At 45.3% G+C, this 26272-nt stretch overlaps 1 protein-coding gene across 1 annotated transcript in view; it reads left to right on the forward strand.

Moving 5' to 3' along the window:
• The window catches only part of thsd7ab (thrombospondin, type I, domain containing 7Ab), a 180494-nt gene that overhangs the window by 90744 nt on the left and 63478 nt on the right, over window positions 1–26272 (forward strand). The window contains exons 3-7 of the mRNA XM_061818909.1: window positions 9550–10369; window positions 17013–17261; window positions 17474–17658; window positions 18214–18282; window positions 21541–21696. Coding sequence (XP_061674893.1) covers window positions 9550–10369; window positions 17013–17261; window positions 17474–17658; window positions 18214–18282; window positions 21541–21696 — 1479 coding nt within the window. The remainder of the gene's footprint in view (window positions 1–9549; window positions 10370–17012; window positions 17262–17473; window positions 17659–18213; window positions 18283–21540; window positions 21697–26272) is intronic.

Here is a 26272-nt window from a genome sequence, read left to right on the forward strand (position 1 = left end):
GTAAATATTGACAAACAGTAACAATGGCACTGGCGAAAATGACAATTGAATGAAAATTCACAATTTTGCTCCGTCTAGCGCATGTGGTTGATATTTGGTAGCAATTGGACGAAATATCTAGAGCTAAATTCTCTTTGAAGGATGCCTGAAAAGGGCCAAATTGGCTGAAATGTTAGCTTCAAATCAAAGTCACATTTTATGGCGAGTCGTCGAACTTATCTGCTATCCTCCGCACAACACGATCACAAAAATGACAAAAACTGGAATCATCCATCTGACCAGCCATTGTCTATCCATCAGTGTCACTCACAGAGCATTTTGTTAGCTTACTTCTTTATTTGACTTACATTCCCAAAACATGTGGAATTTGTTTCCAGTAGTTATAACCGTTTTGATAAATACCGTAATTTCCGGCTTACAAGCCACGACTTTTTTCACACACTTTCAACCCTGCGGTGATGCAGCGCTAGCGTTAGCGCAGCGCTACCGTTGGTGCACCTGGTTATAAGCCTCGGTACGCAGAAAGAGTTTAACGCAAGCTAGCTAGCGTTAGCACAGCGCTAGCGTTAAACTCTTTCTGTGTACCGAGGCTTATAACCAGGTGTCCTCCGTAGGCTGGGATTTACGGTAGTTTTGAGACATAAAAATATAAGACAGTACGGAAAGTCCTTGGCTAATTGTGTAAACAATGCAAAGTCTTCTCGCAATTTCAACCGGTTTGATAATCAGGTACAGTGACGGCTGGGTAAACAGTGCAGAGACTTGAAGAAACGTTAGCTCGGAGTGTGATCATCTTGAACCGTGACAATTGGACAAAAAGGTGCAATCACGAGTGCTCAGTATTGGGCACAAACAAATATGCAAATAGTGCAGAGTGGCGAGATTTCTATATTGAGTGCACAAATAATGTGGAAGTGGTCTGGCAGAGACAATTGACGGCATGTTACAATGGATTTGTAAATTATCCAAGTAAACTATAAAAAGTTCATGGCAAGTGGGTGGAAATGAATGATTATTTCGTCATCTAGTTTTTATTGTTTTCTAGCTTGTGTCAGAAAAGCAAATAGCGTCAATGTCACTGTTCTCCGTGACGTTTGTTTGTTTGTTTTTTTTTCACAAAAATCTTGCTTTCTCCGCATTTTGGTGGGAAATCAATGTTTTTGGTGAAATGAACCATATTGCTGTTTATGAATGAATGAAAAAAGCTAATAATATGGAAGTCAATATGTGCCACCAGGATCTGAATTTGAAATGCCACAGGAAACAGGATTTTAATTTGAAATGTAAAGTGATCACATTTTCAATAGTTATATTTCAGTGTAAGTTTTCGATGTTAGCAATTCAACTGGCTACAATTCGCTGTCTAAGATTTACCGTCTGTGCCACCAAGCAGGGTTACTTCAGGTCAGAACCAAACACCCATCCAATCCAGTTACGCTTTGTTAGTATGTGATGTCACGTGATTAAGAAAGCCAACTGCGATTGGCTGGCTGTTCCGTTCTGACCTGAAATAACCCTGCCTGGTGGCACAGACGGTGAATTTCAGACAGCGAATTGTATCCAGTAGAATTGTTTACATTGAAAAGTTACAGTGAAATACAACGATTGAATATGTGCTCACTTTACATTTCATATTCAAATCCTGGTGGCGCATATTTACTTCCATATCGAAAATGTTTTGCGTGCTAAAATACGGAGAGCGTAGTCTTGCTTTTGGTAGGTATATTATATATAGTATATAATATGTATATTAAGGTTAGGGTTACTGCAGAACTAGTACGACGCATAACTCCGCCACATCACAGATATATGTGCAATTCTGTATCTTACATTTTTGAATGCATATGCGTCCTCCTTGGTCTTTTGCCTCTGCGGTACCCCCTGACAACATCTTGTGCAATTATAGCCGGACACGCTAACAAGAGCTCCCAAGTGATGGTGTCAGCGTGGCCGCCGCCATCCCCCGGTTGAAAGAAAGAAAGAAAGAAAGAAAGAAAGAAAAAAAAAAATCTCGTTAAATCTGTGTCAGGGATCTCCTCTCCAAAGAAGGAAAAAAGTCATTAGGAAGGAATAAGTCGGAGAGACGAGCGGGTACCTCCACCTGCCCTCAGTCTCCATCCATGAATAAATGACTCTGCGGTCCTTTCGCTTCCCGCTCGTCTCTTCCGCCGCGCTTGGGCCTCCGTAAATGAAATGTGAGACTACTGAAGTGTGTTTGAATTTCAACTAATGAGGTTCACCGCATTACTCGCAGGCGATTTAACTCATCAGGGATTCAAGTCCAATTTTTTTAAAATGCGATGCCCCACTTTGCGAAGTGTGTCACACAAATCATTTGAGGCGGAGTCGTGACGCGTCGCTTCGGTCGGGAATGATTTTATTGAAGTGCGGCTGATGTTGAATAACTTTTGGCCTGAGAAACGATTTGTGGACAGAAATGTTGAAAAAAATTAAAATGATCAGAATGTTTTTAAATGTAATCTTTGTGTAATTCACCAGGAAGATATTGAGAATCTCTTTTGCAAGGGAGTCCGGCACAATATTTCCAGATAAGATAACAAGTTATATTGATAATTAGTGAATTTGATCATCGTCATCTTGAATCATATAACATTGTAATTAAAGTCAAGCAATAAAATTCTTATTGTAAATGGGGTGAATTGTATTTCGTTGAATTATGATCTGAATTAATCTTGTCATTGAGCGAATCGTATCGAATAATAAATTGAAGGGATTGTGTCATCATCAAAGATTGCTATTGTTTCATAATTGAATTCAATCATATCGCCTTGTAATTTGAGTGAATGGTTTATCGTATCACAAACTTGTATTCCATCAAATTGAAAGGAATTGTATCGTATTATGGTCATAATGAATCAACTCATACTTTAATCTAAACGGAATTGGAAGTAATCATTTTTGTATCGTAATTGGAATGAGATTTATAATATCATATTTGGACAGAAATATATCCGATTTGTAATTGGAGTAATTTGCGTTATATTGTAATTTCACTGAATTGTAAAGTATAGTAGATGGATATTATGGTATGATAATTAGAGTAGAATATATTATATCGTGTCATAGTTGGAGTGAATTGAATAGCAGTCACTGGACTCAGTTTTGAGCTCATCGCATTGTTGCGAATTATCGTAAATCTATTGAATAGTATTGTAATTACATTGTATTTGGAGTAATGTGCTTTCTATTACAGTTGAAATCAATCTTACTGCAGCACAGTATCATAATTGGAAAACATCAATATGTATTATTTTGAAAGGGTGGAAATCTGTCAGTGTTCCCCCACATTTGCACAATTTTAAGGATCTACTTTCTGTTTATTAATGTCGGACAGATTATTACGGGCACACATTTGAAAAATATCGGCGGTGTGATTTGATTTCTTGTCCCAAAAACAGAAGAAAATGAACAATTATGTAACGATTCAGCAATTCCGGTGTTGTTGTTGTTGTTGCAGTGGAAATGAGACCATCGCTAACGTGAAAGGCAAAAATAAAATCTAGCTGTTGCCGTTTTGCAATTGAAAAGGTGCAATTGTAAAATGTGAAAAACAACAACCCCCCCCCCCCCACCACCCAAAAAAATTCCACTTCATTATTCCCTCTTCTCATCCTCATATTTTATCTGAAACCAAAGCAAAGCGTGAAGTAAGCGAACAGAAGGCAGTCCATGCACCACAGTCTTTGGTCTCATGTGTGTGTGCGTGTGTGTGTGTGTGTGTGTGTGGTGTGTGTGTGTGTGTGTGTGCGTGTGTGTGTGTTCACACTTGGCACAAAGACGCATGTTCATGGCCAACACCTCCTACATGCCAACTCATCACGCCCTCCCCCACGGCCACTCTGAAAACGGCCCCCACACCTCCTTGAAAGTGCTAGCATCCGTGTTCGCAGAATAGCATGCTAACAGTCGGAAAATGAACCAAAAGAACAGCGATGCCTGTTATTATGTTAGTACATAGTTGTACACACACACAAAAAAAAACGTCGGCCTTATTCGCACGCACATTTACATGTTATGGGTCAATGGAATGGTTATGTATGCGAAATGGATGTTATTTATGGTGTAATGTTAGCATTTGTGGCTAACAAACACAGCATGATTTCCTTGTTAGCATTTGCAAATGGACCTTTCCGATGGCGACCTTAAGCTCCGTCCTCTTTGCCATGTCCCACAAGCTTTCAAAATGGCGATTGGACATAACATGTTTGAAGTCGATTCTCTATCACGTATTCCAGGTAATATTGGGGTATATTTTTTGCCAAATGCGTCAGACTTGTCCAAGAGAGTTCTACAGAGAGGTCTCAACTACTTCACGCAAGAATGTGTACACGGAATTAAGATTTTGGACGAAGCAGGACACATTGTCGGAGTTAGAGCAAAACGTTGGCGATTGGCGGACGCCTCACAAACTTCATATTGAAATCAAACAGGATAAAATAGTGGTATTGTACTGCGCATGTAAAGCAGGGTGAGTACTTTTTACTTGGAAAGAGCCCGAGTAATATCATTGTAGTCTTTACAAGTGAAAGTTGTTCTCCTGTAATGTATAAAGCACTGATAATAATTCAGTCAAACTCAGAGAAGATACTTCTCCCTCACTTACCTTCGAACATACAGCCTTGTGTTTTGTTGATATTGTTCACGTTTAGTTGTACGTGCGCGCTTCCGCGAGCCTTAATCCATCGTAGACACTTCGCCAACTGTGTTTTAGGATTTGGAAAATGAATCAACCTAGCTACATACCTTTCATCAGAATTGCACGTTTCCCAAGCGCATCTGAGGACCACTTTCTTCGTAACGTTAACTTTTCCAAGCGCCCGCTACTGACAACCAGCATTGCTTGTGGGACATGAAAACAAGAGGGGCGTGTCAAGCCAGGGGTTAAGACAATGCTGATATCTGATTGGCTAATATTGTACGAGTGATTGGCAGGTTGGAAAAGTCCATTGGTTGCCTTGGGGCAGGCAAATGCTTGTGTTGATTTTTGAGGGATTCAAATGACTATGCGGACAGTCTCGTCCAGAACCTGCGTTGATCTTGATGTTTACATTTTGAGCTGACGGTAACATAACATGATTTTACATCTCCAGTGAATACTCGGTTCTTGAATGTCTCCGTTCTCGAACAAATCGGTTTTAGATTTTTTTTGCTTCTGTTTTTGAACGAAAATCGGTACTCGAACGCCTACGACAAGACCCGTAAATAATAACCAGCTGACCCACGACGCGCTTTGTTGTGAATTCCCATGCAGCCAAAAATCCTGGAAATAAAATAAAGTGCGTGGCCCGACCAGCTGACCTGCGATGCGTGTTGTTATTGTGAATTTGAACGCACCACGAAAAAAACCTGGAAATAACATAACGCGTGCGGCCTGACCAGGTGACCCACGACGCACGTTGTTCTTGGGAATTCAAACGCACTGCGAAAAAACCCGGAAATAACATATAACGCACACGGCCCGACCAGTTGAGCCACAATGCGCGTTGTTATTGTTTATAACGCAGCCTCCGTACGCAGACGTGGGAAATATCGATTCGGTTTTTGAACAAATCGGTTCTCGAACCGCCTTCTGGAACGGATTGTGGTCTAGAACCGAGGTTGTACTGTAATACAGTTACAGTTCCTGCCTTGGGGTAGGATGTCAAAGGTTTTTAGGTGTCGTCAAATGACCGCATAGCTTTATTCAGAGCCTGAATTCATCTGGGTTTGTTTTGCTGTTGTTTGTTTGTCACAGCTTTTTGAGATAACAGCAGCATAGAATTAAAAAACAACAACAACAACAAGCAACTGTGTAGCGTGGTTTGATTTAGGCCACACTCCCCGAGCTAATTTTACACTCCTCATTCTCACCACTGCTGTGTCGTCACGCCTTGAACCCAATCTTTCCTCACCCCACCCACACACACACACACACACACGCACATGCACACGCCCTCTCTCCCTCCATCCTTTATTGGATAGGGATGTAAAAGTGATGCATTGTGGGAGACGGTAATCTAATCCTGACACCGAGGGCGGCACATCCCGGCACGTGATTGGACAATTTGTCTTAATAAAGCGACACCGACATCATCAGCATCATCACCTCTCTCTCTCTCTCTCTCTCTCTCTCTCTCTCTCACACACACACACACACACACGCACACATAACATACAAACAACAACCTGGATTTGACACTTTTTTTTTTTCTCCACGCTGCGTAAAACTCATTCACAGATTGTAAAGAAAATCCACACCGCTTTAATCCGCATACAAAAAGATTAGCGGGGAACAACATGCACGGCGCGGGATATTGCTGTCAGGAGGGGGATTTGGAGCCTCGGATGAAAAAACGGAGACGCGCATTATAAGGGCTCTTAAATGCACACTGATGGCGCAATAAATGATATGGAAAGCGCACGAGCCCGAGGCTACATCCTAAGTGACGTACAGACGGTGTTATGCATTTATTATTCATTATTTAACACATTCCTCAGGTGTTTTAATATTAAATTGGGTCAATTGTAATTCATCACTGTATCGTTACATGTCACTGTCGAAAATATATATCACATTATCTATCTATCTATCTATCTATCTATCTATCTATCTATCTATCTATCTATCTATCTATCTATCTATCTATCTATCTATCTATCCGTCAGTCGACTTACAGGACCAAGCTCCCAATTGAATGTATTTGTATAAAATTTCATAACCTCCCCCTAAAACAAATTGAAATGGAAACATTTCAATGAGTGTAAGCGAAAAGTCACAACAATAACAACTGTAGTATTATTTTTGTGCCTTTAAGGGCCACGTCTCAGTAAATGACTGTCCGGATCTGGACTCATTCGGGATGGCCGCTTTCAATGTGAGTTCCTATAAAGCCATTAACCTGAATTTTCACTTGTGAAGGCAGCACTTCACACACGACATTCTGTGTATATAGCGAGCGCACGGTCGCAAGTCAAGCACTTCATGCGCCGTTTATCAGAAGCGAAAGCTAATCTGTGCATCCCACTGATCTAAAATAAAAAGACTGGATCGCGCATGCACATCGAGCGGTGTGTCGATTGGTTGAAGCCAGTTGGCCGCCATCTTGGTACTCCCAAAACGTGTGGAGGACATGGTTTACAGGTCGGATTATGGCGGGGTTTTTCCTCAAAAGTTTGGCATGTAGATTTAAAACTGGTCGTGTGAACTTCACATTTTTTCAGTTTTGGTAACATGAAGGATTTTTAATTTGACTTGGTAAACCAAAAAAGGCGAAGTGCAAAGGAAAGACATATAATACTGTGACTACCAAGAAACCTTGCATATTATCTAGGGCCCAATTTCCGTGGCATGTTAACTTTTCCCAAAATACGCTGTGAGCCACTATCATCATAACATTGTCATAAAAACATTACATTTTAAGTCAATCAGTTCGATATGTTTTTGGAAATAAGGACTTGCAATGGGACAATACATGCTAAACGCATTGTTCATTTGTTGTCTCTGTCACGTCCTATTTCAAATTTAAACTTGCATTTGAAAATCTAATTCAATTTGCAGAGTTCTGTATGATGAAATTCATCAAAACATTTCACAGAAAATGTGTTTTCTTGCCTATCCACTGATGAAGTTTGGGAAAATATTTACATTGCTTTTTTCAGGAAAACCCGTCAGCCTAAAAAGGTACCGTAAAAAAACGTAAAAAAAAGTTTGTTCAAATGAATTAAGCTAATTGGAAAATTAAAAAAAAAAAAACCTTTAAAAACAAACTTTAACAGTGTCAAAATAAATCTTTCCAATTTACCTGTGGAATGTTTTCTCACAGCCAGGAAATTGGCAATTCATGCAGTTTATCGCTGTCGCTGCATAAGTCGGCATGGTTGTTTTGGGAGTATCAAGATGGCGGCTGGCGACTAAGGTTTTGGTGGCCAATGATCCATTCAGTCTTTTTTTTTTTTTTTTTTTTTTTTTTAAATCAGTGGTGCATCCCACAGTACTCAGTGCAGCTCTGCTTACCACTGGGACTGTTTGCCGAACAGTTTCTTGTGAAGGTCTGGTCTCTCTCAGCTCAGGTCTGTCACTATCGCGCACCCCAACTTCCTTCAGCCTTGTCCTCTTCCTGACCGCCACGGGCCTTGGGGCAGGTCACATTCAGGCCTGTCGGCTCACGTTTGAGTCAAAGCGGACGTATCGGTGCCGCGCCAACACGCCGCCTCTCAACTGTTGCCGTTTTGACGAAGGGTTGACGCTGTTTATCTCCCCCGGGGAGGGTTCGAGTTCCGTGGCGGTGCATTGTTTTTTGCCTATTTGTCAGTGGAACGGTAGTAATTCTGTTCGAGAGGGATGTTTAATATTATTTTGAAGTATGAGTAGTAATAATACTATGAGACCAGAATGTTGGTCGCAGGTGATGTCAGGGTGTAACCACGAGCTGAAGGATCACCTCTTTACAACTCATTTCTGCCAGCGTCAAAGGATTAACTCTGCTGAACTCTTACTGGGCCTCCGGTGTGTTTTTTTTTTTTTTTTTAATGAACGTCGTTCTTGTTCCTGCGGGCTCGGCTTCACTGTGGTGGTGTCACATTCACCCACTAATGGTGTCGCTTGAGTGTGTGTGTGTCTGGAAAAAGTCCCGCATAGGCTCAGTGACGGGACAGGAAGGTTCACGCCAGGTTGGCTAATTATTTTCTGAGCGCGTCGCACATTTAAGGCCATTAAATGCCACCCTCAAATAGAGCCCCCCCAAAAAACGCGTGGGTTTCGTGTAATCATGACTTGATAGACCGGTGAGAGTTCCTATATTTCCATCTATCCATTTTCCTATGACGGTTATCCTCACGAGGGTTGCAGGGAGTGCTGGAGCATCCGAGTACTCCGGTTTCCTCCCACATCCCAAAAACATGCGACATTAATTGGACACTCTAAATTGCCCCTAGGTGTGATTTTGAATGTGGCTGTTTGTCTCTATGTGCCCTGTAATCCAATTGGCTGGGAACCAGTTCAGGGTGTACCCCGCCTCCTGCCTGTTGACAGCTGGGATAGGCTCCAGCACTCCCTGTGACCCTCGTGAGGATAAGCGGCTGAGAAAACGGATGGATGGATGGATGGATGGATGGATGGATGGATGGATGGATGGATGGATGGATGGATGGATGGATGGATGGATGGATGGATGTGATATGTCCCCTGGTAACCAGTTTAGGATGTACCCCGTCTCCTGCCCGAAGATTGCTAGGATAGGCTCTAGCACCCCTGCAACCCTTGTGAGCATAAGCAGCTCAGATGATGCACTTAAATATGTCTGCAGACTTCAGTATCTGTCTACATGTGCCCCAATGAAAATTGGTTAGACGTGGTCTGAGTTGAGACTGACTTTCTGCCACCAAATTTCAACTCGGCCTGGTACCGATCCAAAGACAGACCCTTGTTGCACCAGAATCCCTATCATATTGCAGACCGGTCTGCTAAATTAGCAAACACAAAAATCTGAATCTCCCAGCATTTGTAATAGAGTATTTCTAGGAGTTGTAATAGTTGTTTCTTCTTTTCAGGTCCTTGGGGGAGGTGCATGGGCAGCGACTGCGGCCCAGGAGGCAGCCAGAGCCGGGCGGTTTGGTGCGCCCATGTGGAAGGCTGGACCACACTGCACACCAACTGCGACCAGTCCCTGCGTCCCTCCAACCAGAGGAACTGCTTCCGTGTGTGCGACTGGCACAAGGACCTGTACGACTGGCGCCTCGGCCCCTGGAACCCATGCGTGTCGGTGTCCTCTAGGGTGTCGGGGGCCCCGCGACCTTTTACCTGCAGCGGGGGCGAGGAGGGCATCCAGACACGGGAGGTGGGTTGCGTCCTCAAGTCGGACGGCTCTCCTGCCGAGAATGCCATCTGCGAGTACTTTGAGCCCCAGCCCCGCCTGGAGCAAGCCTGCCTGATCCCGTGCCCTCAGGACTGCGTTGTTTCAGACTACTCCCCGTGGACGTCCTGCTCCAAAACCTGTGGGATGGGCCTCCGCAACCGCGTCCGAAGCGTCCTAGTCCCGCCCCTTTTCGGCGGAGCCATCTGCCCAAATCTCACCGAGTTCCAGTCTTGCAAACCGGGGCCCTGCCCTGGGCCTGAGGGCATGTACAGCCTCAGGGTGGGCCCGTGGGCACCCTGCGTCCTGCCGCAGACCCGGACGAGGCGCCAGGCCAAGCGGCGCAAGGGGAAAGGTCAGGGAGGCGCCAAAGATCCCGAGACCAGGGAGCTCATCCAGAAGAAACGGACAAGGAACCGTCTGAACCGCCAGGAGAGTTCTTCCTGGGACGTGCAGGTGGGGTACCAGACCCGAGACATCACCTGCGTTCACAGGAACAGCAGCGCAGTCCCACGAAAGTGAGTTTCACTTTTTCCCGTTATTTCTCTCTGCGTAACTCATCAAAACTATGCGTTGTTTTCACGTGACGTCACCCATCGGGCTGCCTCGAACGGCGGCCATTTTTGATCCCCGAGCTCCCGTTACTCATACGTAGGCAAGGTGGACGACATTATGTTTCTCACCGCGTTTATTGAAAACGCGACTGACAGCACATCAACCCCAGACTGACAATTAGGCTACGTGGCATACACACATCATGGGACTCAGGACTGCGTCACAAAGGCGCGGTATTGTGCTCTTGATCTTTTACTCTATGTGACAGAAATCACGAAGGAACCTGTAGGCTAACCCGGAAGACGAATGATGACAGTGGCAGAAAGACAAAAGAATAAAAGAATCCAGGATTTCAGAAAATTCTCGAATCTGTCAAGTGACTAAAAAAAAAAAAAAAAAAAACGATCTAAACTGTAATGTTGGCCTTCTGGAAAGAGTATCGATTAAGCTTGTTAGTTTAGCTCGGCGACTCGATCAGCACGATGGTGGTCGAGACCGGGTAGTGGGATAGCAGCGTCGGGCAATCGTCCACAAAGCCAAGTCTACATGAAGCGCAGAGCCGTAGAACGTCCAAAGTCTTTCGTCGGAAGCGTTAGACGATCTCCCCGCTTACGCAGCCGGACTTGTGTACCTGATCGCGAGGCTTTGAAGAGCTAGCGACTGGCAACTCTGGAAAAAACTTCAGCGAATTGGCGAGAGGTGTCGAAAAAAAGTCAGAGGAAGGTTCTCTGGTAACTAGTCAAGTCCTCTCTTGTGTACTTGAGTCCCGAGACGCCCGTGAAGCACAAAAACACGCAGTAACCGAGAGTATTCCGTAGACTTCCACCCTGGGTACGCGTTAGCTCGAGGTTAAATGGCGGCGCGCAGTGGTTCACCAAAAACTGTGACGTCATTGAAAACAACCCATAGACTAAAGTATTACTACCCAGTTTTTGAACTGGTTCATCAATTAACCAGAGGTTGGACTAGAGTCCTTAGTTGAACTTGGAAGGGAAACCATTTGATTATTGTAAAAATGCTGTTATGCTACTAAGCTACGTTGTGTTATGCTACGATATTACACAACTGTTATGCTACTATTTTACGCTACTATGTCACGCTTTGATGAAAGTTGTGCATCGCCGAGTCTAAGCAGTGTATTGTGGTCCTCGCTGATGATAAGGAGTTCTTTCCGTTTCTTCTTCCTCCTCAACAGAATTTCCGCAGTGTCTGCTGTTGTTTTCCAGCACTGTTTTTTTCGCCGCTCTTTAATCTCCAGGAAAGCTTTCCCGGCGAACCTCCGGTCTCGCGAGAGTCCGTTCGACGTGTCTCGTGGCGGAAGACGTGATCTGATGTATTATGCACTAAACGAGTTCATTCATGTTCCTCGCCGGCGACGCCCATCGCAAGTTTCAAAAAACAAGCGCTCGCTTGGCGTCTCCCCCCCCCACGCCCATGAATATTCACGCATCCTCGACTGGCCTTATTGATTCTCACGCTGAAATATGCGCACTTGTTTTTAACCGCAACTTTTGCAAACATCGCAGAAAACTTCACACTAGCAGCCACTGACAGCGGGATGCCGGCATGGACTCGTTTACTGTTGCGTACCTTCAGCGTAGTTGTGCTGCAACATGTCAGGCGCATTAATGCTAATTTATGCTAATGGAGTTTTGTATCACACAGTATGTTAGCATTAAGCTAGTGGACTATCAGAGGAAATGATATTGTTTGGTGGTTCATTTTGGTGCTTAAAGGGGAAATCCAGTGGTTTGCATGAACAATGTATCCAATAAGTCATGTAATATGTATTCTATTTTTACAATGTGATGTTAAATCCGGGGCTAACGGGCTCCACGGACGCCGAAGTTCGGCTAACGGTTTCCCCGGACGCCGAAGCTCGACTCGCGGCCCGCCGCCGGAGCTCGCTCGTCAGACTCCGCGTCATTCCCGTCCGAAGAACCATCCGCGGCTGCCGGCCCGGATATCCCGGGGGCCTTTGTTTACTCACTTATGTCGCACGTAGGCGTCCGAGCAGTCAGACCCCGCGTCATTCCGCCCGAAAAACCATCGGAATATTCAACATTAATTACAGCCACAGGTTCAAATCTGTATGAAAGTATTCCTCAGTCTTCCCGATCAACCGATACTGCTATTTCTTCATCAGATGAGGAGAAATCCGAGAAATCAGCGCTGGGGATAAATGGCTTCCCATGTAATCGAGCGTTTGGAACGGCACGTAACACGTCACATCCGTCCACGTAGGTCATGTGACTCGCGAATATGGCAGCGCCCCTGAAAATTCCTAAATGTCGATTTAAAAACCTTCTCAGAACACAATTAAACGAGAGAGAATTTAACATCACATTGTCAAAATAGGGTACGTATTACATGAGCTATTGGATAGACATGCTCATGCAAACCACTGGATTTCCCCTTTAAATATGATATTTTGTTCATTTTCACGCTCTATGTCAGTTATACATGACTTTCCACCTGGGAGTGACAAATAAAAGGTCTGACGTTGGGTTCTCGACGTCTTTGGCAACGAGTGCACGCGATTCATCGTACGTGATTATCTTCCACCGAATTAATTCTTGTCCCACGGTTTTATTTTAAGCGCATATCTCCCAGCTCTCCGTGACCCTATCAGTAGCACGCTAGCGTCCACCACACGGTGACTAGCGAGCCTCATTAGCATCGATTGGGACTCTGCCCGCGTGACTCACGTCAACATCTTTTGTGGGTGTAAATAGCATTTACAAAAAAATCCCCCCGCGCCCCTCCCCTTCTTTCGTCCCCCAGGGTAAACGAAGAGTCATTAGAAATGTTCCAAACTAAAGCCGACGACTTCTCGACTCAGACTCCGCTTCCCCTGGAGGCTGTGCGGCTGATGAGCTATTAGTGCTAATTCCGCCGGTGCTTCATTTGGAAAGCTCTCATCTGGATGCCTCACCTCAGGCACAAAATTCACGTTATTTTGAAAACACCTGTGTGTGTGCGTGTGCGTGCGTACGTGTGTGCAGCAACTTACATAATGCTACAATGTTAATGGGATGATGTTATGCTAAGATGGTTTGCTACAATGTTATCCCATTATCTTATCCTACGATGTTACGCTAAAATATTATATTATATTATGCTACAATGATATGCTGTGATGAATGATATGACAATGTTATGCTACAAGGGAACACTATGATGCCACTTTTCGATGTCATGCTACAACGTTATACTGCTATTACACTGTCATAATATACGGTAATGTTGCGCCGCAATGCTAAAATGGATAGGTTTCCAATGACGCCATCTTGTGTGTCGTAGAGGTCAGACAACACAGGTGATAGGTCAAGCGTGAAGTTTTTTTTTTTCTACCGTTAATTCATCCGTTTGGTATCAGGACTGTGGTGACGTCATTGGAAACCTATCCATTGTACGCTATAATATACTTCAATGTTACGCTATAATATGCTTATGCTACATTTCTTATCTCTAGGCAGCTCGGCGGTTCAACTGGTTAGAGGGTTGGCCTCGCAGTTCCGAGGACCGGGCTTTGAATCCTGGCCTCACTTGTGTGGAATTTGTATGTTCCCCCCCCCCCGGTGCCTGCGTGGGTTTTCTCCGGTTTCCTCCCACATCCCAAAAACATGCAACATTAATTGTAGACTCTAAATTTCCCGTAGGTGCGATTGTGAGCGCGACTGTTGTCTTCTTCTATGTCCCCTGCGATTGGCTGTTAACCAGTTCAGGGTGTACCCCGCCTCCTGCCCGATGACGGCTTGGATAGGCTGCAGCACTCCCGCGACCCTTGTGAGGATAAGCAGCTCGAAAAATGATCTCAAAATTTTGCTTTGTCCTGACCTTTTAGCTCACTGTTGTGCTAAGATTTTTTTTTCTATTTTCTAATCTTTATTGAAATTACAATACAATGCTGCATTCTTATTTAGTATTTACAGGTCAAGTGTCATCCATATAAAATAGATATTGAAACGACAAATACATGTAACGTTATTCACTTCAATGTCTATATGAAAAAATAAATATGAGCGGAAAACGCGTCATCCATGCGCAAAGTTACGGAAGTCTCATCCGACATCCAAGTGGTCGCCATATTGGCTGCATTTACTGTCCGTGACGTTACTCCGGACATTCGCCATTGAAAACGCGCTCTGGCCCATAATATGGGAGACGAACACGCCCCTTCTGACACAGAAAACTCTTTTCGAAGAAGAGAACGTCTCACAATCGAGTGAAGTATCCGGGGCAATATTACTCTGTTTCGAGTCATACTTAGAGAATATGCGGATCGCTTCTAACTAACAACAGACTCCCTGACAGTATGATAGTATGTAGAGTACTCAGCCGCGAGCGATCACAACGGGTGCGACGAGCCGATCACGGCTTCGGCAGGCTCATCGCGGCGCCGACCCAGCCCGCTTTACGGGCGTTGTCGCTCGCGGCTGAGTGCACCATTGTCGGCATCGTTGTTCATAGCCGCCGCTGTCCGCGAGCCCGACGCGGAAGCCGTCCGACGCGCACATCAACACATTTAGCACCACTGTCATACGTACGCGGATCTTTTGTTTCGTCATGAGAGACCGATTACGTGGTCCCTCCAAACTATTATTTGTTTGTAGCTGTATACACACCTACCTGTCATTTGGAACCCACGAAGCTCTCATCCTTTGCACCCGTGCGATCCATTTTTCACGACGAACCGGGTCTCTTTGAAACCCATGAAGGGTAAATCCATCCTCCCGAGTGTTAGCAATATCCACCAATGCAACGAGCCGGCATTTTGGCTAACACGATTGAACAACAAGGTATCTTCCCACAGGTAAAACTAGAAACAGACGAGATCGCTCGAGTGCGCTACTGCCTCCAACGTCACTTCCTGCTTCTTGTCGAAAACAAATCCCTCGAGAGGATTTTCATGGCATACGTCAAAATCATGTTTTGTGGTGAAAAAACACATGGGACCATATTGGCTGTGGGTTTTTCCATTAATAACATACTACATATCATCCATTTCATGACACTTGACCTTTAACGTCATTGTTACATCACGCTCAACTACAATGCTGTGGTATTAAAAAAAAAAACAGGATATGCTATGATGCTATGCTACAATGCTATGCTTAATGTTACACTATGATATTGTCACGATATGACACTAATGTCACCCTACAATGCCGCAATGTCTGTGTGCACGCGCGTGTGTGTGCATGCATCACACAATGGGAGACGAAAATGGTTTCAAAGACCAGTCGCACCGATGTTACGGGCCGAGCTCTCACCGATGCGTTGAAATATAAATGCGTGAAGCACAAAGCCTTTTTTGTTAGCTCCCATTTAACGCAGCGAGCTGAGGCATTTCCTGGGTGCTTCATTAAATTTTGAAGATGAAATATGAGCGTTTATGTTTTGCTAAGCTCGGAGGAGGGAATTAAGCACCCTTAGAGCAGTGATTAATTGATACTCGTCACATTATAATGTAATGCAACGTTATGTTGTATTATTAAACTACGATGTCAGGGGATGATGTCACGCTACAATGATGCGCTTCGATGTTGGGCTTCGATCCCGAGGATTTTTATCGCACTTCAATTTCACTCGATAATATTAGGCTACAATGTTCAGTGCTGATTTTTGGCTACAATGTTGGGCTACGGTTTTGGACTATGATATCGTGCTGTGATGCCGATGCCGTGCGATGATATATCATGGTTTCGTACTACGATGTGGAACTACCATGTGGTGCTTGGAGGCCAAACTACGATGTCATGCTACGATGTTAATCTAGGACGTCATGCTACAATACTACGCTACGAGGTTGTTACGAAATTACCGTAATTTCCGCCCGATAAGCCGCGACTTTTTTCACACGCTTTCAACCCTGCGGTTTATGCGGTGATGCGGCTAATAATATATGTGCCGAGGAAGTGAATTTTACGGGTCCGGCCCTGTTAGCGCTGCGCTAGCGTGTTACTGCTGTGGCTCAGTGATTTTTTTACCGGTATGTTTTTTTTAACCGGCCCTGTTAGCACAGCACTAGCATTAGCGTTAGCCCGACGATAGCGTTAGCGTGACGCTTGCATTAGAGCTAGATCGGCGACGCTAGCCTTAGCATAGGGTGTGGGGGTTTTTTTGCGGCATGTTTTTTTTTTTTTTTTTCAACCGGCCCTCTTAGTGCGGCGCTGGCCTTAGCGTTAGCGTTAGCTGCGGCATATGTATGTACCAAATGGTATTCCCTTTACAAACGTTCTGGGTGAAGTTTATAACCAGGAATTACAGTACATTATGATGTCTCAGAGTTGCAACAATATTAGGTACTGCTTCTCCTGTTATGTTCCGACATTAAACTATGATGTTAGGTAAGATTGCTAAATTATGATGGTATGCGAGATGTCACGCTAGAACAGAAAACGCCAGCGTACATTAATTGATCCACTTTCACAGTTACTCTAATTTTAGATTACCAATTTGTTTGTTGTTTTTTTTGCATTTAAGTGTTTCTTCCAAGCACAAGCTCTGATTGTAGAGCACGGAAAAAATCTTTCTCCTTGTCCAAGTGCGGGGAAAAAGCCACACAAATAGCCAAATTGTGATTCTTTTGTGTCCCCGCAGCTTGTGCACACCAAGGGAGGCACCGCTGACCATCCAGTCGTGCGTGTTGCCCAGAGACTGTCAGATGAGCGACTGGAGCGACTGGTCATCCTGCTCCAACGCTTGCTCGGACTCCGACTCCCCCGGGGCCCGGCGAGAACGCCGCAGACGAGTGCTGCAGTTCCCCACGGGGGAGGGGGCCGAGTGCCCGGCGCTGGAGGAGCGGGAGCCCTGCGAGCCGCAGGGGGACGCCGTGATGCCCTGCGCCATGTGAGTGGGCGGACTGGCTCCATCCTGGATTTTCACTCGTAGCGCTAACTGACTTCAGGTCGGATCTAAATGAAACTAGTAACACTGATTGATCTCAAATAGCGACAGACTTGATTTTCATGACTAATCTGAATCTAATTTAAAGTTTAAAGCTACCCCGGATCAGATCTTTGTGAAATTGTGCCCGACTTGTTCATTTCTACCCCCCGCAGCTACGCCTGGAGGACCACCGAGTGGTCTGACTGTCGGGTGGACTTGCTGCTGGGCCAGCAGGACCGCCGCCGCGCCAACCTGACTGGACTCTGCGGTGGGGGTCTCCAGACGAGAGAGGTCTACTGCGTCCAAGCCAACGCCGAGCTCCTCAAGTACGTCAGCGACTTCCAGGAGAAGGACAAAGGTATTGTCATAGCTAAACCCTTCATCGCGATATTCATATCTGGCGTATTGATACTGTTTTGTAAGAGAAAACGAAAACGGTGTGATTACAGTTACAGTTTAGCGTAGCAGCGGGGAACATGTTATCGTGTGGTGCTTGTGTTGAATTTAAACATACACACATGCGCACACCTTGATGAGTAGAGCGGTTATCTCTGAAGAACAGGAGCCCTCCCTCGACTCGGGGTAGGGTGGGGGGCGTTCTTGAGCGGGCAGGAGGGCTTCTAATCCTCCAGCCAGCCAGCGAGGTCTACCATCCACCTCTAAATCCTGCCTCGTGCCACAAAGTACATCAACATATGCAAAACACCCACCGGGGCTGAACTTAGATCAGATCTTGGTTCTATAGTGCCTGACCCGGTTCCCACCAAAATCCCTGATTGACTTATCCCGTCAATCCCGTCGTGCTTGTGCCCTCTCCTGCGGTTTGTGTGGCTAATGGCTAATAGCAAAGTCGTTTGTGTAGTTAGCCTAGCTTGTAGTTCATTAGCGCTGTGTGTCCTCCATGTTATCGCAGCGGGTCAGACCCAAAGACAGCCGAAGCCTAGCGTGCCCCCCCTCGTCTCGGTCTCCTTCCACATTACAGGTATGCAGGCCGCCTTAAATAATCCTCTTCCTGCTCCTCTCCTCCACGTCATCCTTTTTTCTCAGGCCTCCTACTTTTCTTCCTTCCTCCTACACCTCTTTTTTCCTCATCCTTATCCTTTTCTCCTCTGCTTCCCCCTTCCTCTCATTTCCTCCTTCCTCATACTCATCCATCCCCCTTTACTCCACTTCCAGGTCTTCCTCTCTTCAACCTCCCCCGCTCATCCCCCTTTCCTTTCCTCCACTTTTTTCTCTCTCCTCCTCCTCCTCCTTTTCCTCCTCCCTCCTCTTGCCACTTCCTCCTTTCCCTTGTCTTCCTCATCCTGCTCTCCCTCTTCTCTCCACCTCTTTCTCATTTGCCTCTCATTTGCTTCTTTCTCCCTGGTTGCCTTCCTCTCTTCATTTTCATAAACTTCCCTCTTCCTTCCACTTGTCTCACTTCCTCCTTTTCTTTAACCCTCCCCTACCTCTCTTTCTTAATTTTCCTGTCCTCCATTTCTTCCTCATCCCCCTCTCTTCCATTTTTAGTCTTTTCTCTAACTTTCTTTTATTTCGTCATCCTCTTCTTCTCCTCTTCCTGCTCTTCCAGCACACATTGCTCATCCTCCTTATTCCCCATCCATCCATCATCCATCCATCCATCCATCCATCCATCCATCCATCCATCCATTATCTACCGCTTTTCTGGGTCAGGTCGCGGGGGAAGAAGCTTCAGCAGGGATACGCACACTTCCCTTTCCCCAGCCACTTCTTCCACCTCTTCCGGAAGGATCCCGAGGCGTTCCCAAGCCAGCCGAGAGACATAGTCTCTCCGGCGTGTCCTGGGTCGTCCTCGGGGTCCTCTTTCCGGTGGGACGTGCCCGGAACACCTCACCGGGGAGGCGTCCGGGAGGCATCCGAATCAGATGCCCCAGCCACCTCATCTGGCTCCTTTCAATGTGGAGGAGGAGCGGCTCGACACCGAGCCCCTCCTCACCCTATCTCTAAGAGAGAGCCCGGACACCCTGCGGAGGAAACTCATTTCGGTCGCTTGTATCCGTGATCTTGTTCTTTCAGTCATGACCCACAGCTCATGCCCATAAGTGAGGGTAGGGACGTAGATCGACTGGTAAATTGAGAGCTTTCCCTTTCGACGTAGCTCCCTCTTTACCACAACGGAGCAATACAAAGTCCACATCACTGCAGACGGTGCACCGATCCGTCAGTCGATCTCCCGCTCTGTTCTTCCCTCACTCGTGAACAAGCCCCCCAAGATCTCATCCCCGACCCGGAGAGGGCACGCCACCCTTTTCCGACTGAGGACCATAGTCTCGGATTCGGAGGTGCTGATTCTCATCCCAGCCGGTTCACACTCGGCTGCGAATCGCTCCTTATTCTCTTCCCGTTATTTTTCTTCCTTACTCTGTCCACTTTTCCTCTTTTCCTCCACTTTCTCCTTCACTTCCAGTTAACAAAAAAAGTTTTCGTAGCTTGTGAATTTTTTTTTATATCAGATCACTTGTACCTCAAGGCACCACCGTATTTTATTGAGATGTTAGCTTGTTTAGTCGTGTTATTAGGTAACTATTGTTCCGTATTGTGGACGCAGCATAGTTGTTATATTGCGTCGTTATATTGTGTTTTTGTATCTGCGTTGACAGTTTGCATAATTCGGTTGACGTGATCGTGGTGGCATTAAGAGGCGGATTAAGTCGGGGTAAGTGGCCAACGGCGGCCTGCGTAGCAAATGCAGCGCCCACCGCTAGCGAAGCGCGTATGCAAATTAGCATTCAGAGCTGTCAGTCAACAACAAGAAGAAAGAAAGAAAGAAAGAATGAAAGAAAGTAGGCACTCGTTAGGTGTTTTTTTTTTTTTTTGTCCCTAACGAGGTGTGGATTAACGGGGGCTCTACAAGCCGCCGTTTAACATGCGTGTGCGTGTTTATCAGAGGAATTATTTATAAGTGCAATTGGCCTCTTTGCATTTCAAAAGCCCCCACTTGACTTCTGCTGCGAGGATTTACCACTCAGCGCTTCTCCTTTGCGATTTTACGGCTTTAAGCTTCTTCAGCAGCACGAGTCAGTGGTTTTATACGTTTGTATATATATTTATTTTGGGCCAAATTGTGGAAATATGAAGACGCTATGTGTGGAGGCAAAATGGAGATCAGCACTTCTTCCTCATTTGGCAAAAAAAAAATAAAAAATACTTTCCAAGAACAGCAGTCGCTCCTAAAGTCCAACACGAGCCATTTTGCAGCACTTATTAACTGTCATTTTAGAGAAGGTTCAAAGAGGTTTTTTACTCTTTTAAAAAGTACCTTCAATTGTTTATTTTTTATCCTTTTCTATTCTTCCTATTCATCCTGCTACTCACTCTCTCCCCTCCCACGTTCTTTTCTTGTTTCTTCTGCTCCTTTGCCTCTTCTTTCTCTCTACTCCTCTCACTCTTCTCCAGTTGTTCTTCCTGTTTCCGCCTCACTTTATCCTCCTCATACGCTACTCCACATCTTCGTTTCTTACTTTTACACCTCTTTTGTCCTCCTTTTACACGTCTTTCAACTCACCTTCTCGTCCTCCTAACCTCAGCCTCCTTTCCCTTTTCCCTCTTCTTCCTCCTCTTCTTATCCTTCTTCATACTCTTCCTCCTCTACCTTCTACGCCAGGGGTGTCAAACTCATTTTTCTCGTGGGCCACATTGTAGTTCTGGTTTCCCTCAGAGGTGCCGTTACGACTGCGGAAGAAAAATATTGAATCGTCTCATCATATTTACATCATCAATTTATGAACTACGTTGGGAATCATAAATCAAGGGTAATATTTGTTTGTTTTTTCAACTATTCATGTTTGGCAACACAAAAATGCTTGTAATATCTCACCTTTACCATTTATGATACACGACAATTTGAAATTTTGGTCCCAATTTTTACAAGAATCGTGGAAATTGACGCTGTAGATTTGGCATTGCGGGCCACATAAAATCATGTGGCGGGCCGGATCTGGCCCCCGGGCCTTGAGTTTGACACCTGTGTTGTACACTTTCTTCATCCTCCTCCTACACTGCTTCCTATGCATTCATTTCTCATTTCCTACTTTCTTCTCATTCTTCCCTTGACATTTTCCTTCGTTTTGTCATCATTTTGTTCTTCTGTCCTCATTTGGCTTTTTGCTACCTTTCTTTGTGTACCATTAAATGAGCAGAAAAAAATTAACAGTTTTCAGCCACTTTAAGCCAAACCATTTTGACGTCTTTGACTCCCGTCTTTTTTCGTCCCCAATAGCGCCGCGTCCGGTGGAGAACCGTCTGTGCGGGGGTCCCGTTCCTGACCGGTCGCAGCTGTGTCAGGTGGCGTGTCCGGTCGAGTGCCAGGTGTCACCTTGGGGCGCCTGGGGGCCGTGCACCTTCGAGAGCTGCGCTGACCAGTCGGCCAAGAAAGGTAACGCAAATTCGCCAGAGACGGCGCCCCGCGCTTGGTGAAGCAGCATATGGCTCATCAACAAGCTGAATATTTTTTATGCTGCATAACACGTCTGCTCGAGGGATCGCAAAAAAAAAACCGCTTACTTTCATAACCGGTTTTAACCGAACAGCTGTAGCAAAAAAACGATTAACCGGTTTTAAAACCGGTACCAGTGTGGTGTTTACATAATTCACCCGCGGGACCTCGAGTTGGGGTGCGGGGTTCCGCACGGACTGTTTTTGTCGTTGCTCTTCCGGAGTGACGAGTTCACAGAGTTCCCCCCGTTATGGGAGTCGTGTTTTGATGTCTGCCAATAAAACAAGTTTACTCCCATACTTTGGAGCGTTTCCTCGATGCCATGTTTGATGTGTCTTTGATTTAAATGAATGTTCTTTTGAGTCCTACTTTACTCTAACAGCGAAACTTGAAAAAAGTGGAAATGATGTTGAAATAATAGTGCAATGTGGAGTCCCGCAACGGGAAGAAATGATTGGAAATTTTAACCGATTTCGAAAGTCCGGTTACGGTTCCGGTTTAAAAAAAATGAAAACCGGTTGCGATCCCTAGTCTGCTCCATACAATCGCTCTTCGTTTGTTCAAAAAGGTACACAGTAATTCAGAGAAGGCGGCACGGTGGCCCAGCTGGTAAAGCCTCACAGTTCTGAGGTCCCGGGTTCAATTCCGGACCCGCCTGTGTGGAGTTTGCATGTTCTCCCTGTGCCTGCGTGGGTTTCCTCCGGGTACTCCGGTTTGCTCCCACATCCCAAAAGCATGCAGCATTATTTGGACACTCTAAATTGCCCCTAGGTGTGATTGTGAGTGCGGCTGTTTGTCTCCATGTGCCCTGCGACTGTCTGGCGACCAATTCCGGGTGTACCCCGCCTCGTGCCCGTTGACAGCTGGGATAGCCTCCGGCACTCCCCGCGACCCTTGTGAGGATAAGTGGCAAAGAAAATGGATGGATAGTTCAGAGAATCAGCGCTTGTAAAAGATTTAGTGCTCGCCTTTTACAACGTACTAAAAGGCTTCCTGCACTTGACTTATTACACTGTCATAAAATGCATTGAAAATTAACATGCAATCTCTATAACACGGATGATTTGAAGCCATATATGTCGAAAATGGTCTGAGAAAATGTCCAAGAATCCCACAAAAATGCAACGCTACGGTGTAGTGTCTTGTAATTTTCACCCGACTCTTGATGTAGAACCAGCATATGGATGTCTGATGATGGTAATGTTATTAAAAAATACATGAGAAGTATTCCCATGGCTGGGACTTGTTCAAATGTCCATGTTTATCAAAAAGTGCACTCAAGACTCAACGTTGACCTAAATGATACCAAAACACAGACAAATATGGGAACTGAAGACTCGAAATTGACCTTATGAAAACGAGGATGTTAAGTTCGCTGAGCGTCTTCTTGAATCGTATCGAAAATTTATTTTATGGTTATTAACAACATGACATAGTTTTTCAAGTCACGCCTACTTAGATACTGTTGTTATTCACCCCAAGCTACCGATCAAAATGGCGGACGGCAAGTGTGGCCGAAGCATGTTATGAGCGATTCATTAGAGCACAGGTGTCAAACTCAAGGCACGGGGGCCAGATGTGGCCCGCCGCGTGATTTTATGTGGCCCGCGTAGGCAAATCTTGTGTATCAACTTCCATAATATTTTTGTTAAAATCTATCCCAACTTCCACTTGTCATATTATAAATGATGACCTTGAGATATTGCAATCATTTTTGTTCTACCAATCAACAATAGTTGAAAACCCATTACCCTTGATATCTAATTCCAAAACTAGTTAATATAATACTTAATATCATGTGTAAATATGATAAGTCGATTAAATATTTTTATGGTTTCACGGTCACAACGGCCCTCTGAGGAAAACTGAGTACAATGTGGCCCGCGAATTCCTGATAGTATTTCTATTTCCTTTGTGCTATGGTATCAGAAATATTGACAAAGAGTGTACAGAAAGGTCTATATTACTTTCAACAGGGATCTTCTTCTTCTTCTTTTCCTTTCGGCTTGTCCCGTTAGGGGTCGCCACAGCGTGTCATCTTTTGCCATCTTAGCCTATCTCCTGCATCTTCCTCTAACCCCAACTGCCCTCATGTCTTCCCTCACCACATCCATAAACCTTCTCTTTGGTCTTCCTCTCGCTCTTTTGCCTGGGAGCTCCATCCTCAGCATCCTTCTACCAATATACTCACTCTCTCGCCTCTGAACATGTCCAAACCATCGAAGTCTGCTCTCTCGAATCTTGTCTCCAAAACATCCAGCTTTGGCTGTCCCTCTAATGAGCTCATTTCTAATCCTATCCAACCTGAGAACCTCAACATCTTCATTTCTGCCACCTCCAGTTCAGATTCCTGTTGTTTCTTCAGTGCCACCGTCTCTAATCCGTACATCATGGCCGGCCTCACCACTGTTTTGTAAACTTTGCCCTTCATCCTAGCAGAAACTCTTCTGTCACATAACACACCAGACACCTTTCGCCAGCTGTTCCAACCTGCTTGGACCCGTTTCTTCACTTCCTGACCACACTCTCCATTGCTCTGTATTGTTGACCCCAAGTATTTGAAGTCGTCCACCCTCGCTATCTCTTCTCCCTGTAGCCTCACTCTTCCCCCTCCAACTTTCTCATTCACGCACATATATTCTGTTTTACTTCGGCTAATCTTCATTCCTCTCCTTTCCAGTGCATGTCTCCATCTTTCTAATTGTTCCTCTGCAGGCTCCCTGCTTTCACTGCAGATCACAATATCATCTGCGAACATCATGGTCCAAGGGGATTCCAGTCTAACCTCATCTGTCAGCCTATCCATTACCACTGCAAACAGGAAGGGGCTCAGAGCTGATCCCTGATGCAGTCCCACCTCCACCTTAAATTCCTCTGTCACACCTAAGGCACACCTCACCATTGTTCTGCTGCCATCATACATGTCCTGTACTATTTTAACATACTTCTCTGCCGCACCAGACTTACGCATGCAGTACCACAGTTCCTCTCTTGGTACTCTGTCATAGGCTTTCTCTAGATCCACAAAGACACAATGTAGCTCCTTCTGAGCTTCTCTGTACTTTTCCACGACCATCCTCAAGGCAAATAATGCATCTGTGGTACTCTTTCTAGGCATGAAACCTTCAACAGGGATATATATTCATAATGTCAAGGTTTCCCAAACGGGAACGCCAGTTAAAGTTTCTGCGCCGTGTTCACCTTCCAAGCGAAAGAATCAACCACCTCAAAAACGAATGTTGGACATCGAATGCGATGAGATTTCTGATGCCTATTGTTTATGCAAAGCAAGGGAAGTTTGCATTTTTATGCTACATAAACATTTCAATTGGAAATGATATCTACGCTCATAGCGGATCATTAATCGACATAAATTATGGCTGTCTGCGTGTCCTCTGTCAGTCTGAACGTACGTACTGTACATGTAAAGGTAGGCCCAAAATATTTGTCATGACGTGATGTGTTTAATCATGGATAAGAACGCTTGAGAGCAGAGGGTTGATTGTGCTGATTTATCTTTGATATGTTCAGATGGTCATGAGGTCGGCCACAAACCTTAATCCGCTGTTTGCATTTATCTAAATTACGCTTTGTGGTGGGAAAGCGCACCAGATATCCTCCAAGTAATTTCTCTGGATAGCGCTCGTCTCCATTACGCGTTCCCCAGGCACATCGAAGCACCATATTTCTGAATCGGATATAAGTAGGACTTCTTTTTTTCCTTTCGGGTTGTCCCGTTAGGGGTCGCCACAGCGTCTCATCTTTTTCCATTTAAGCCTGTCTCGTGCATTCTCCTCTCTCACAGACACTATCCTCATGTCCTCCCTCACCGGATCCATCAACCTTTCCTTTGGTCTTCCTCTCAGTCTTTTGCCTGGCAGCTCCAACCTCAGCACCCTTCTACCAACATACTCACTCACTCGCCTCTGAACATGTCTAAACCATCGAAGTCTGCTCTCTCGAATCTTGTCTCCAAAACATCCAGCTTTGGCTGTCCCTCTAATGAGCTCATTTCTAATCCTATCCAACCTGGTCACTCCGAGCGAGAACCTCAACATCTTCATTTCTGCCACCTCCTGTTCTGCTTCCTGTTGTTTCTTCAGTGCCACCGTCTCTAATCCGTACATCATGGCCGGCCTCACCACTGTTTTATACACTTTTCCCTTCATCCTAGCGGAGACTCTTCTGTCGCATAACACACCGTACACCTTCCGCCAACTGTTCCGCCCCACTTGGATTTTCTGCAGTTCTTTACCACACTCTCCATTGCTCTGTATTGTTGACCCCACGCATTTGAAGTCATCCACCCTCGCCATCTCTTCTCCCTGGAGTTTCACTCCTCCTGAACACTCGCAATTCAGACCCTTCAAGTAACCACGCGCTCTCTTTGTTTGTGGGTAAAGGATCGCGGCTGTGGGCAGCATGGGCGGAGTTCAGAAAATGACGCTCACTGATTGGTCAAAAGGGAGCTGTCAATCATTCTCACGGCTCCATCCATTGAAAACTCGCCATCGTC

The sequence above is a fragment of the Syngnathoides biaculeatus genome, chromosome 5 (assembly GCF_019802595.1).
Source record: "Syngnathoides biaculeatus isolate LvHL_M chromosome 5, ASM1980259v1, whole genome shotgun sequence".
Lineage (NCBI taxonomy): Eukaryota > Metazoa > Chordata > Actinopteri > Syngnathiformes > Syngnathidae > Syngnathoides > Syngnathoides biaculeatus.